The 15365-nt window shown below is 50.6% G+C and overlaps 1 protein-coding gene across 1 annotated transcript in view; it reads left to right on the top strand.

The window, feature by feature from the left end:
* LOC142290035 (teneurin-4-like) overlaps nucleotides 1–14985 on the top strand; it is a 390129-nt gene extending 375144 nt beyond the window's left edge. Inside the window, exon 4 of the mRNA XM_075333981.1 lies at nucleotides 14798–14985. Coding sequence (XP_075190096.1) covers nucleotides 14798–14985 — 188 coding nt within the window. The remainder of the gene's footprint in view (nucleotides 1–14797) is intronic.
* Nucleotides 14986–15365: the final 380 nt, after the last annotated feature.

The following is a 15365-nucleotide window of genomic DNA, read 5'->3' as shown; positions in this document are numbered from 1 at the left end:
CACACTTGGTCAAAAATGGGAGAGGGTGAAAGGTTTATATAACCCTTAAATGTCCAGGAGAACCCTATAAAAACAGGAGACCTCCTAAACTGGATGCCAGAGCCTCCCGAAAACTCACAGGTGACAGAGATTTTGGATGCTATAATGTGCAGGATGTTGACAGGCGTCATCATCAAATGGAGCCTAGGTCTTAGAAAATGGGGTAAGGAAGAGATTTGGCCTGGAAAAAAAGGTGTGGAGTCTGGTAAAAAGAGGTCTGGGGTTGGAAACAGCGGTGTGGGTCTGGAAAAAGAGCTGTGGGTCTGAAAAAAGTGTGGGTCTGGGAAAAAGAGGTGTGGGGTTGGAAATAGCGGTGTGGGTCTGGAAAAAGAGGTGTGGGTCTGAAAAAGGTGTGGGTCTGGAAAAAGAGATATGGTCTGGAAAAAGAGGTGTGGGTCTGAAAAAAGAGGTGTGGTTCTGAAAAAGGTGCGGACCTGGAAAAAGTGATAGGGTCTGGAAAAGGAGGTGTGGGTCTGGAAAAAGATGTGGATTTGAAAAAAAGAGGTGTATGTCTGGAAAAATAATTGTGGATCTGTAAATAGAGGTGTGGCTCTGGAAAAGAGGTGTGGGTCTAGAGAAAAAGATGTGGTCTGGAAAAAGAGGTGTGCGTCTGGAAAAAGAGGTGTAGGTCTGAAACAAATGGCTGTGGGTCTGAAAAAGGAGGTGTGGGCCTAGAAAAAGAGATATGGGTCTGAAAAAAGGGGTGTGGGTCTGGAAGAGGAGGTGAGAGTTTGGAAAAAGAGGTGTGGGCTAGGAAAACTAGATGTGAGTGGGTAAAAAGAGGTCTGTGTCTGGAAAAAGAGATGTGGATCTGGAAAAAGAGATATGGGTGTGAAAAAAGACGTGTGGGTCTGGAAAAGGAGGTGTGGGATTGAAAAAATTTGGAGTGGTTTTGGAAAAAAGGTGTGGGTCTGGAAAAAAAAAAGTCTGGATCTATAAAAGAGGTGAGGGTCTGGAAAGAGAGGTATGGGTCTGAAAAAAAGGGGTGTGGGTCTGGAAAAGGAAGTGAGAGTCGGGAAAAAGATATGTGGCTATGGAAAAATAATTGTGAGTCTGAAAATAGAGGTGTGAGTCTGTAAAAAGAGGTATGGGCCTGGAAAAAGAAGTGTGGGTCTGGCAAAGGAAGTGTGGGTCTGGCAAAGGAAGTGTGGGTCTGGAAAAAGATGTGGGACTGGGAAAAGCGATGTGGGTCTGGGAAAAGAGGTGTGGGTCTGAAAAAGGTGTAGGTCTGAAAATAGGGGGTGGGTCTGGAACAAGAGGTGTGGGTCTGGAAAAAGAGGTGTGGGTCTGAAAAAGGTGTGTGGGCCGGGAAAAAGGGTGTGGGTCTGAAAAAGGGGTGCTGATCTGGAAAAGGAGGTGAGGGTCTGGAAAAGGAGGTGAGGGTCTGGAAAAATTTCATCTTTGCACTTCACACTTCCAAAAGTTGCCAAGTGTGATATCAGTAGACAGTTTCCTCTTTTCTACCTATGCCATCTCGGCAGTCAGTCCCTGTACCTAGGGATGTGCATTGTAAATGAGAAATGCCCGTGTCTGATATTTGTACCTTTATTCAATACAATCGGTTACGTCATCCCTTTCACACATTCCCCACTTTTCTAAAATAATGAAATTGAGAGTAAAGGCGGAGTATTGATTTTATTTGTTTGTCTTTATATTCAGCAGACACTTTATGAGTCCTAAAGTCCTACCGGCGAGGCCCGAGGCCACTGTCACCGGCTCATCCACTCCTTTTACAGATGCATGTGATGTACGTGTTGCAGGCGACGGTCAGCGGCCGGCCCGAGGGGAAGGAACATTTTAATCTTGTATACATTACTGGGATCCCTAAGAAGGGGTCTGATCTCTAAGGATTTTGGTCAGATAAATGATGTTCAGAAATAAATGAAGTCTACTTTATAAATCTATACATCTAATCTACAGAAAATTATAAGACCACAGACCATATAGAGAGAGATTACACCACTGATCTGAAGACACAGGGGAATACACAATCACATTGACCGTATCTTAAGTGACGTCTTCTTCATCTAGCCTAGATCGTCACGATGACTCATGCCAAGAATTTGCTGCCTAGATATATGTGGCCTCTTGCGTCAACAGACCATCCCCATTGCCTTTAAACCACCACACCAGATGAGGGTTTTTCAGCTCTGGAGTGGCGCTTTAAATCTAAGTCCAAGCCCCTGATCTTATACTCACCCTCCAATGTTTTCTTACTTTTTCGACAACGCTCCGGTCTCCGCGGTGCCATCTTGTGACAATAACTTCTCACTGGCCGGAAATCTATGAGAGCCAAGATGAGGCTAGAACGAGGCCAGAAGGAGGCCAGGATGAGACCAGAACACGGCCAGGATGAGGTCAGAATGAGGCCAGGACAAGGCCAGTACAAAACCAGAACCAGGCCAAGACAAGTCCAGGACAAGGCCAGAAGGAGGCCAGGACAAACTGAGAAGAAGCCAATAGGCGGCCAAAACGAGCCCAGGACGAGGCCAGCAGGAGGCCAGGACCAAGCCAGAACAAGACCAGGACGAGGCCAGAACAAGGCCAGGTGTAACGCCTGCCTGGATCCACAGACTCAGACGGGCTGTAATGGACAGGATCGAGGCAAGCCATTCACCAAGCAGTACCCCCAGAACCCTGAAACCCTTTAACTCCTATACAGGGATTTGGAATTACACAGGACCCTGGAGATCACTCCCTGTGGAAGGCTGCAGTCCGATGAGAGTAGTAGTCAGGTAGGGTCAAACCAGGAATTGCGGAACAGGGACAGAATTAGTAGACAAGGACGTAATCAGAAACAAGCAGAGGTCAAAACCGGATCGAGCAGCGAGGTACAAAAACAGCAGGCAGAAGGGTAGTCATAAGAAAAGCAAAAGTCAGAACACCAGAATAACTAAACAAAACAGGGCAGACCAGGAGCCAGGAATTCAGAACTATCTCTGGCAGTGGTCAGCAGACAGGAGGGGGATTAAGAAGGGTGTGGTGTCTTCCCATTAGCTGTAGCTGAATGATAGCAACTTCAGCTGGAAGACACACGCCACCAATAGTCAGCCAGTGGTACTGCAGATCCCAAGATAACCCAGCCCAGTGGATGATCAGAGCCTGCGCCCACCGGTGCCGCTGGCATCGACTCCTCTCCTATCACCAGCACCATCCACGGCAGGAACACGGCATCGCCTGGCGATCGGAGTAGAAGTCGCTGGAGCGCACTCCGGTGGTGACGTAACACCAAGACAAAGCCAGAACAACACGGAGGTAAGGCCAGGACGAAGCCAGAACAAGGCCAAAACGAGGCCAGAGGAGGCCAGGACACGACGAAAATGAGCCCATGACGAAGCCAGAACAAGACCAAGACGAGAACAGGACAAGGCCAGGACAATGCCAAAACGATTCCAGAAGGAGGTCAGGACGAGGCCAGATGAGGCCAGGAAGAAACCAGATCAAAACCAAGACAAGGCTAGGATTAAGCCATAACAAGGCCAAGACGAGGCCATGACAAGGACAGAATGAGCCCAGGATGAGACTGAATGAGGAACGGTCGAGGCCAGAATGAGGCTAGGATGAGGCCAGGACAAGGCCAGAATGAGGCCAAAACTAGGCCAGGACAGGGACAGCACAAGGCCAGAACAAGGCCAGGACAAAGACAGCACAAGGCCAGAACAAGGCCAGGACAGGAACAGCACAAGGCCAGAACAAGGCCAGGACAAAGACAGCACAAGGCCAAAACAAGGCCAGGACAGGGACAGCACAAGGCCAGAACAAGGCCAGGACAAAGACAGCACAAGGCCAGAACAAGGCCAGGACAGGAACAGCACAAGGCCAGAACAAGGCCAGGACAAAGACAGCACAAGGCCAAAACAAGGCCAGGACAGGAACAGCACAAGGCCAGAACAAGGCCAGGACAAAGACAGCACAAGGCCAAAACAAGGCCAGGACAGGGACAGCACAAGGCCAGAACAAGGCCAGGACAGGGACAACACAAGGCCAGAACAAGGCCAGGACAAAGACAGCACAAGGCCAGAACAAGGCCAGGACAAAGACAGCACAAGGCCAGAACAAGGCCAGGACAGGGACAGCACAAGGCCAGAACAAGGCCAGGACAGGGACAGCACAAGGCCAGAACAAGGCCAGGACAGGGACAGCACAAGGCCAGAACAAGGCCAGGACAGGGACAGCACAAGGCCAGAACAAGGCCAGGACAAAGACAGCACAAGGCCAGAACAAGGCCAGGACAAAGACAGCACAAGGCCAGAACAAGGCCAGGACAGGGACAGCACAAGGCCAGAACAAGGCCAGGACAGGGACAGCACAAGGCCAGAACAAGGCCAGGACAAAGACAGCACAAGGCCAGAACAAGGCCAGGACAGGGACAGCACAAGGCCAGAACAAGGCCAGGACAAAGACAGCACAAGGCCAGAACAAGGCCAGGACAGGGACAGCACAAGGCCAGAACAAGGCCAGGACAGGGACAGCACAAGGCCAGAACAAGGCCAGGACAGGGACAGCACAAGGCCAGAACAAGGCCAGGACAAAGACAGCACAAGGCCAAAACAAGGCCAGGACAGGGACAGAACAAGGCCAGAACAAGGTCAGGACAGGGACAACACAAGGCCAGAACAAGGCCAGGACAAAGACAGCACAAGGCCAGAACAAGGCCAGGACAAAGACAGCACAAGGCCAGAACAAGGCCAGGACAGGGACAGCACAAGGCCAGAACAAGGCCAGGACAAAGACAGCACAAGGCCAGAACAAGGCCAGGACAGGGACAGCACAAGGCCAGAACAAGGCCAGGACAGGGACAGCACAAGGCCAGAACAAGGCCAGGACAGGGACAGCACAAGGCCAGAACAAGGCCAGGACAAAGACAGCACAAGGCCAAAACAAGGCCAGGACAGGGACAGCACAAGGCCAGAACAAGGTCAGGACAGGGACAACACAAGGCCAGAACAAGGCCAGGACAAAGACAGCACAAGGCCAGAACAAGGCCAGGACAGGGACAGCACAAGGCCAGAACAAGGCCAGGACAGGGACAGCACAAGGCCAGAACAAGGTCAGGACAAAGACAGCACAAGGCCAGAACAAGGCCAGGACAAAGACAGCACAAGGCCAAAACAAGGCCAGGACAGGGACAGCACAAGGCCAGAACAAGGTCAGGACAGGGACAACACAAGGCCAGAACAAGGCCAGGACAAAGACAGCACAAGGCCAGAACAAGGCCAGGACAAAGACAGCACAAGGCCAGAACAAGGCCAGGACAGGGACAACACAAGGCCAGAACAAGGCCAGGACAGGGTCAGCACAAGGCCAGAACAAGGCCAGGACAGGGTCAGCACAAGGCCAGAACAAGGCCAGGACAGGGACAGCACAAGGCCAGAACAAGGCCAGGACAGGAACAGCACAAGGCCAAAACAAGGCCAGGACAGGGACAGCACAAGGCCAGAACAAGATCAGGACAGGGACAACACAAGGCCAGAACAAGGCCAGGACAAAGACAGCACAAGGCCAGAACAAGGCCAGGACAAAGACAGCACAAGGCCAGAACAAGGCCAGGACAGGGACAACACAAGGCCAGAACAAGGCCAGGACAGGGTCAGCACAAGGCCAGAACAAGGCCAGGACAGGGTCAGCACAAGGCCAGAACAAGGCCAGGACAGGGACAGCACAAGGCCAGAACAAGGCCAGGACAGGAACAGCACAAGGCCAGAACAAGGCCAGGACGAGGGTCAGGATTTAAAGCACCACTACAGAGGAGCAATAAAAAATACTCTGGAGTGGTGCTTTAACAACACAAATACACCCATCTTGCTGAGTCAAAAGACAAAACCCCGGCCCCTTGGGTCTAATTACAAAAAATGTACATCTTTAAAAGAGTCAAATTCAGGCTAGAGCCGCTCACCTGAACTTCATGTTCACTGAGATGAAAGCCGTATACTATTATATGTGTAGGAATCCCCCTGCAGACGATTGTTAGGGACGTTTCATTTAGAAACGTTATTAATACCAGTTATTTTGACTTTCATTGCTATCTAACCAAAAGATGGAAAAAGGAAACTATACCTGAGAGACGCTTTATACTAAGATTAGATTAAGGAATAAATTGACAGAATAAATATATGTCACAAAATCTCTTAATAATATTACATTACTCCCTGTAGCTTAATAATGATCCAAAAGGACAGCAAATGCTGTCTACAGTAAACAAGAAAATGACTAATATAACACTTCTCCTCAGCAGTATAGAGTATAACTACTATAATATTGCCCCTATGTACAAGAAAATACAGTGAGTACGGAAAGTGTTCAGACCCCTTTAAATTTTTCACTCTTTGTTTCGTTGCAGACATTTGGTAAATTCCAAAAAGTTCATTTTTTTTCTCATTAGTGTACACTCTGCTCCCCATCTTGACAGAAAAAATACAGAAATGTAGAAATATTTGCTAATTTTTTAAACAAGAAAAGATTTAATATCACATGGTCATAAGTATTCAGACCCTTTGCTCAGACACTCATGTTTAAGTCACATGCTGTCCATTACATTGTGAGCCTCCTTGAGATGGTTCTACTCCTGCATGTGAGTCCAGCTGTGCTTAATTAACTGATAGGACGTGATTTGGAAAGGCGCACACCTGTCTATATAAGACCTCACAGCTCACACTGCATGTCACACTATATGAGAATCATGAGGTCAAAGGAACTGCCCAAGGAGCTCAGAGACAAACTTGTGGCAAGGAACAGATCTGGCCAAGGTTACAAAAGAATTTCTGAAGCACTCAAGGTCCCTAAGTGTACAGTGGCCTCCATAATCCTTCAACGGAAGAAGTTTGGGACCGCCAGAACTCTTCCTTGATCTGGCTGTCCAGCTAAACTGAACTATCATGGGAGAAGAGTCTTGGAGAGAGAGGTAAAGAAGAACCCCAAGATCACTGGGGCTGAGCTCCAGAGATGCAGTAGGGAGATGGGAGAAAATTTTACAAAGTCAACTATCACTGCAGCCCTCCACCAGTTAGGCCTTTACAGCAGAGTGGCCGACGGAAGCCTCTCCTCAGTGCAAAACATATAAAAGCCTGCATAGAGTTTGCAAACAAACACATAAAGTACTCCCAGACTATGAGAAATAAGATTCTTTGGTCTTATGAAAGAAAGATAGAACTTTTTAGTGATAATTCTAAGCAGTATGTTTGGAGAAAACTAGTTACCTCATCACAGTGAAACATGGTGGTGGCAGCATCATGCCAGGGTGGTATTTTTTCAGCTACAGGGACAGGACAACTGGTTGCAATTGAAGGAAAGATGAATGCGGCCAAGTACAGAGATATCCTAGAGGAAAACCTCTTCCAGAGTGCTCTGGACCTCAGACTTGGCCGAAGGTTCACCTTCCAACAAGACAATGACCCAAAGCACACATGTCGCGGGCGGAGGAGGGGACGCCGCGCTCTCCCTCTGCTCGGGTCCGGCGGGCACTGCGGCCTGCTGCTGACGCTGCTCGGTGGCTCGAGCGATGGGCCGGATCCCGGTGACTCTAGCGGCGCTCCTTGCCCGTGAGTGAAAGGGGTTGTTTGGGTGTGGGGATTGTTTATTGTCCGTGACGCCACCCACGGTTGTGGTGATTTGTTGACACCACCGCTGCTCTGTGTGGGGATCCCGGGAAGGATGGTATGGAGCAGCCAGTTGTTGTGTTGCCCCTCCGTAGGTAGGGGTTGGTGATCCCGGGGCCCAGTGATGAGTAGGGAGATGCAGGGCTTGGTGGGCGCAGGGACGCGGGGGCAGCGCTGTGCCTTGCGGCACTGTGGTACTCACTCAGCCTGAGACGATGACACAGTTCTCGGTAAAACACACGGCTGGAAAGACGGTTCCCACGGACGGCTGCACTTGCTTTCCCCAGTAGGTGACGTGACGGTCCCTCTGTCCTGCACCTATGCTGATAATGGTTGCGATGGGTTCCCACCGGTAACCCGCTCCCCGGCTTGGATATGGGCCGGAGGAGCCCTACTTTGCCCGCAGGCGCTGGCCCTGAGAAACTGGTGCCCTGGCGGTGGCGGTGTCTCTCCTCAATGGTTGGACTGTTGCCTTCAATCGGGACTTGGTTGTTTGGAGGCAGACGTCCCCTTCACTGACGGAATTGGCAAATTTACTGCGACTCCTAGCCTTGCCGGGGTCTGAGAGGCCCCTGCCCTGGTGCTGACTGTTCTTTGTATACTGCTCCAGACCGCCGGGCCACTACCCGTCCGCGGTCCTTCCAGCAACCTCCGAGCAGTCCCCCTCCAGACTATCACCGCCGTCTGCTGACCTTGCTGTCACTGTCCGGGCACATAGCTGGACTCACTTCAGGCTTGCTTAACTGTTTCTTGTTACTTCTTTTCTCCTCTTACAAGCTCCTCTCCGTTGCTCCACTACTACTTCACTTCCTTCTACTTTCACTTCCCTCACTTCACTTAGCTCCTCACTCAAGCTCCCCCTGAGCTAATCTGCTTCCTCAGACTCTAGTCTGGCTTCAACTGCCTGGTTTCTCCCGCCTCCAGGGCTGTGAACTCCTCGGTGGGCGTAGCCAACCGCCTGGCCCACCCCCTGGTGTGAACATCAGCCCCTGGAGGAAGGCAACAAGGATTTTGGTAGCCTTAGTGTTCCTAACTGGGGTGTAGGGTGTGGTGCTGTGATGACCTGTGACCCCTGGCTTGCCCAGGGCGTCACATTCCCCCTTAGCAAAATGCAGACCGTCCGCGGGCTGCCCGTCCAACACCGGTTTTATTTTCTGAAAAATGTAAAAAGAACAACACACATACAACTTATGACATCATCCCACAACAGGAGGCATATTTCTTAAACGTTGCTAACGGTTTACGGTTACGGTCTCCGCTCTCTCCCACCCAAGCAACCTGGCCCTGATGCTGCCCCTAAAACCCAGGCAGCACCCCTTGACCCAAGTCCAGCACCAGTTACCCGAGCGGGATCTGTCCTTCCCCTCCAGAGGGTAGCCACCGGTTCCTGTGGTGGCTGGGCCCCAGCCTGCTCTGCTGAGGGCCCTCCCTCCAACCTGTCTCTCCGGAGGCGGCAACTGCGGAAACGGTAACGGTAAAACAACTTATTTACAAGCCACTAACGTTTGTGGTTGCCCTGCAAGTTCACGGGCTTGTCCATGGAAAGTCCTCCATGCAACTTTTTAAACGGTCCCCACGGGGACAACGGTGCCGGCTACGGCCGGTTTCCAATCACGGTCAGACAATCTGGTAACTGTTCGGTTATCATTTTTGGCTTATCATTTTCTGTAACTTTTTCAAACAAACAACTCAGTGGTGGTCCCAACGGGGACTGGACAACGGTGCTCCGCTGCCCTACTCCGGACTTTCAGCTTCATCCGAGGGAGGGGGTGCAGGACTCACTCGGCTCTCCTGGCTGCCCCGCAGTTTGGCATCTAGGGCGAACCACCCCCTCTCTCCACAGTGCCGGGTACACTGCACTATGTCACCCGGCATCAGGTTACGGCCGGGGTGCTCCTCGGGCAGGTGGGCATTCACATCCCGCCGGGCTATAAACACTTCGGCCTCCAGGCCCGGTTCGTATATAAACCCATAGCCCCGGCGGACATCAAACCGCCTCACCTGCCCTTCGTACAGCGGGCCCCGGACCCGGAACGTTGCTTGCCGGAGGCTCTCTTTCTCTCTAATTGCTCGGGCCACCAGCTCCGCCTTTTTCCTCTCTCTCTCACCGATCTCCAGGCCCAGCGGTACCGGCTCCCTGTCCCAATACGGTGCTGCTGCGAGCTCCGGTGCACGGGTCGGGCCCCGCGGGACATTCTGGACGTTGCCCACTGTCAGGGATCTGGGCGGCAAGTCCCGCGGTGTCTTGGCCTTGGGCGCCACCTTGCAGCGACAACCCGGCGCTACCTCAGCCGAGGTGTGGGGGATGGGCACAGGGGCTTTCCGCAGCTGGGCCTCCGGCTCGGAACGGTTCATCAGCTCCGGCTCGGGGATTTTCTCTGGAGACGCCTCCGGTGCGGTTTTCGGAGCCTTCCAAGGCAACACCTCCGGTCGACTACGGGCTCCGGCTACAGGTCGGCCCGCCTGGGCGGGAATGCTGGGTATCGCTACCGGTTGCGGTGGTAGCGGGCCTAGTGGCGGGGTCACGGCCCCCGAGACGGGTGGCGAGGGAGGCAGCGGGGGGAGAGGGCTTGGACCGGGTCCCGCAGCCGCGATGACCGGCCCTTCGAGGGCATCGGGGCGTGGGTCACTCACCCTCCCTTCCTCCGCTTCCTCCTCGCGTCTCCGCACGGTGGCTATAACGTCCGCCATGTCGGTCTCCCACTCCTCCATGAGGAGCTGCATCCTGACCTGCAGCCGTTGGTAGCGCTGCGCGGTCCGGATCTCCACCCACGCCGCGGTTCCAGGCGCGGGGGCTACGGTGTCGCGGGACGGCATCCACATGCTGCTGGCGGCTTTTCCCAGGAACAAGATGTCCGCAGAGTCCTGGCATCCCTGCTTTTATAGCTGCGTTCACATGCAGCCAGCCGCCATCGCGTCCCCCTTAGCTTCTTTCCGGCCCCTCCTCTATTGGGGCGGAGTTTTGGCCTTCGCGCCTCTGCTACTCGAGAAGACGCTCGAGCGGGAACTTTTCGCGCCAAAGATGGCGACTTCCGAAATTTTTCAGCCGGATACCTCCGGCGGTCACAAGGCGCACCTCTACCCAATGGCAGAGCGGTAAGATCCTGTTCGTGACGCCAAGTTGTCGCGGGCAGAAGAGGGGACGCCGCGCTCTCCCTCTGCTCGGGTCCGGCGGGCACTGCGGCCTGCTGCTGCCTCTGCTCGGTGGCTCAAGCGATGGGCCGGATCCCGGGGACTCGAGCGGTGCTCCTCGCCCGTGAGTGAAAGGGGTTGTTTGGGTGTGGGGATTGTTTATTGTCCGTGACGCCACCCACGGTTGTGGTGATTTGTTGACACCACCGCTGCTCTGTGTGGGGATCCCAGGAAGGATGGTATGGAGCAGCCAGTTGTTGTGTTGCCCCTCCGTAGGTAGGGGTTGGTGATCCCGGGGCCCAGTGATGAGTGGGGAGATGCAGGGCTTGGTGGGCGCAGGGACGCGGGGGCAGCGCTGTGCCTCACGGCACTGTGGTACTCACTCAGCCTGAGACGATGACACAGTTCTCGGTAAAACACACGGCTGGAAAGACGGTTCCCACGGACGGCTGCACTTGCTTTCCCCAGTAGGTGACGGTGACGGTCCCTCTGTCCTGCACCTATGCTGATAATGGTTGCGATGGGTTCCCACCGGTAACCCGCTCCCCGGCTTGGATATGGGCCGGAGGAGCCCTACTTTGCCCGCAGGCGCTGGCCCTGAGAAACTGGTGCCCTGGCGGTGGCGGTGTCTCTCCTCAATGGTTGGACTGTTGCCTTCAATCGGGACTTGGTTGTTTGGAGACAGACGTCCCCTTCACTGACGGATTTGGCAAATTTACGGCGACTCCTAGCCTTGCCGGGGTCCGAGAGCCCCCTGCCCTGGTGCTGACTGTCCTTCGTATACTGCTCCAGACCGCCGGACCACTACCCGTCCGCGGTCCTTCCAGCAACCTCCGAGCAGTCCCCCTCCAGACTATCACCGCCGTCTGCTGACCTTGCTGTCACTGTCCGGGCACACAGCCGGACTCACTTCAGGCTTGCTTAACTGTTTCTTGTTACTTCTTTTCTCCTCTTACAAGCTCCTCTCCGTTGCTCCACTACTACTTCACTTCCTTCTACTTTCACTTCCCTCACTTCACTTAGCTCCTCACTCAAGCTCCCCCTGAGCTAATCTGCTTCCTCAGACTCTAGTCTGGCTTCATCTGCCTGGTTTCTCCCGCCTCCAGGGCTGTGAACTCCTCGGTGGGCGGAGCCAACCACCTGGCCCATCCCCTGGTGTGAACATCAGCCCCTGGAGGAAGGCAACAAGGATTTTGGTAGCCTTGGTGTTCCTAACTGGGGTGTAGGGTGTGGTGGTGTGATGACCTGTGACCCCTGGCTTGCCCAGGGCGTCACACACAGCTAAAATAACAATGGAGTGGCTTCAGAACAATTCTGTGACCATTCTTGACCGGCCCAGCCAGAGCCCTTACTTAAACCTAATTGAGCATCTCGAGAGAGACCTGAAAATGGCGTCCACCAATGTTCACCATGCAACCTGACGGTACTGGAGAAGATCTGCAAGGAAGAATGGCCGAGGATCCGCAAATCCAGGTGTGAATAACTTGTTGCATCATTCCCAAGAAGACTCATGGCTGTACTAGCTCAAAAGAAGGATCAACTAAATACTGTGCAAAGGGTCTGAATACTTATGACCATGTGATATTTCAGTTTTTCTTTTTTATAAAATTTGCAAAAATATCTACATTTCTTGGGGGTTTTCTGTCAAGATGGGGAGCAGAGTGTACATTAATGAGAAAAAAAAAGAACTTTTTTGAATTTACCAAATGCCTGTAATGAAACAAAGAATGAAAAATTTAAAGGGGTCTGAATACTTTCCGTACCCACTGTAACTACTATAATATTGCCCATATGTACAAGAATATAACTACTATAATACTGCCTCCTATGTACAAGAATATAACTACTATAATACTGCCCCTATGTACAAGAATATAACTACTATAATACTGCCCCTATGTACAAGAATATAACTACTATAATACTGCCCCTATGTACAAGAATATAACTACTATAATACTGCCCCCTATGTACAAGAATATAACTACTATAATACTGCCCCTATGTACAAGAATATAACTACTATAATACTGCCCCTATGTACAAGAATATAACTACTATAATACTGCTCCTATGTACAAGAATATAACTACTATAATACTGTCCCCAATGTACAAGAATATAACTACTATAATACTGCCCCCTATGTACAAGAATATAACTACTATAATACTGCCCCCTATGTACAAGAATATAACTACTATAATACTGCCCCTATGTACAAGAATATAACTACTATAATACTGCCCCTATGTACAAGAATATAACTACTATAATACTGCCCCTATGTACAAGAATATAACTACTATAATACTGCCCCCTATGTACAAGAATATAACTACTATAATACTGCCCCTATGTACAAGAATATAACTACTATAATACGGCCCCCTATGTACAAGAATATAACGACTATAATACTGATTCCTTCCCTTCCTCCTGTCCATCTTTGGCTGCTAATCTCAGTAACGTAATAATATCCTTGAGTTTACAGTTACACGTTCTCGCAGTGTATTCACCTCTTATGTTATAATTTCATATTGGTATTGAACACAGAAAATTACTATTATTAATATCCTTATCACACTGTTACTGCAGTGATCACGTCTGCGGCTCGTATTCCATGGAATCACTAACAAAGGCGTCTTATCCATCATTGTTTGCAAAATAATGGAAGATTCGGGTGTTCAGAGTCCTATTCTTCACTTTTCTCATTAGGTGGAAAAATAATTTGAGATTTTTCTGTTTGTCACATTAGTTGTAATTACCATTATATGGTGCAATGATATCAATAATTCACTTTTATAGAATGATTTGCCAATATTTATTTTTTTATTTTTTCATTTTATTATTCTTCATTTCTTATCATTGTATTGAGAAAATAAGTAGAAAAATGCAGTTTTTATTATTTATAGGGACTTGTCAAAGGCAGATCCCCCTATACACACGCATAGGGAGAGACCTGTCTGTCAAGGAGATTGGGGCAGGGAGAACCTGCGGGGGACTAGCCTTGGACTAGTCATCTGAGACACATAGTCCCCGGCCAACTATATTTTCTCTGAAACGCAACAGCTCAATGGTTGCAATAACACATATGGTTGTCCGTGCTAAATGGGACCTAAAAACTATTGTTCACGAATGGCTTCCAAATTAACAAGGGTCAGATCTCTCAAGCTGGTAAGGTGAACCCGTGATGAAGAACATAGCTGTGAGCCAAATAATGGCCAACTAGAAAAAGGGTATGAATAAGATTAGAATAAAATGCCTGGTCTCCTCCAAAGATAAAATATGCCGCCATGTTTTTAATCCTATGTAAACTCTTTAAGGGTTTCCAAATATTCATGACTGTCGGCAGCTCTTAAACCGCAGGATCTGAACTTTATCGTTCACCAGGTTGAAGGGTCCCGTGTAAATGGGAAGACAAGCAGCTCTTGAAGTTGGAGAGTTCCGTGTAAATGGGAGGATGAGCAGCTCTTGAGGTTGGAAAGTCCTGTGTAAATGGGTGGAAGAGCAGCTCTTGAGGTTGGAGGGTCCCGATTGCATGGGAGGATGAGCAGCTTTTGAGGTTAGAGGGGCCCATGTCAATGGGAGGACGAGCAGCTCTTGAGGTTGGAGGGTCTCGTGTAACTGGGAGGACGAGCAGCTCTTGACATTGGAGGGTCCCGTGTAAATGGGAGGACGATCAGCTCTCGACGTTGGAGGGTCCCATGTAACTGGGAGGACGAGCAGCTCTTGAGGTTGGAGGGTCCCGTGTAAGTGGGAGGTCGAGCAGCTCTTGAGGTTGGAGAGTCCTGTGTAAATGGGAGGATGAGCAGTTATTGAGGTTGGAGGGGTACCGTGTAAATGGGAAGACAAGCAGCTCTTAAGGTTGAAGTGTCCCGTGTAAATGGGAGGACGAGACTTGTCCATTTGTTTTTAGGTTGCAATGAACCCAACAGTGCACTATAGTCTTGACTTGTCTATAAAGTATGTTGAACGTCTCCATGAAACATAGTCTAAATATTCAACATGTTACAACTATTGTCTTACAGACCTTCAAGATGTGGAGTTGATGAATCCCGCCCTAGAACAGTGTTTCCCAACCACAGTCCTTGGGGACAGTCAACAGTTCCAGTTTTCAGGATATACTCACAGGAGCACAGGTAGATCAATCCGTGGTCTTGTTGTGTCTCAGGTCCACCTGTGTCGTAGAGGGGTCTACTGCACTCAGGTTGACTGATATCGGGTACACCATCTCTCATTGTCCTATTATGAACGTAAGACCAAGGCAAGATGGAGACATGCCGTAGGAAGTCCAGAAGCAAGAGCAAAGGAAGATTTGAGTAACTTGTGGTCAACCCCCCCAGCATAATTTAGGAGAATCGATGGTCTTTTTGTATGAGAGGTCCACCTGTGCCTTGGAGTGGTTGACTGCACCCTATATTGGAAACACCAGCTCCTATTGTCCTACTGTAAACATAAGACCAAGGCAAGATAGAGACATGCAACGTAGGAAGTCCAAAAGCAAGAGTGATGGAAGATTTGAGTAACTTGTAGTCAAGGCTTCCACCATATTTTAGTAGAACCTCTATATAATATAGATTTCCGATGACATGATGC

The sequence above is a fragment of the Anomaloglossus baeobatrachus genome, chromosome 2 (genome assembly GCF_048569485.1).
Source record: "Anomaloglossus baeobatrachus isolate aAnoBae1 chromosome 2, aAnoBae1.hap1, whole genome shotgun sequence".
NCBI lineage: Eukaryota > Metazoa > Chordata > Amphibia > Anura > Aromobatidae > Anomaloglossus > Anomaloglossus baeobatrachus.
The sequence above is the reverse complement of the archived record's forward strand: the minus strand, read 5'-3'. Positions and strand labels throughout refer to the sequence as shown.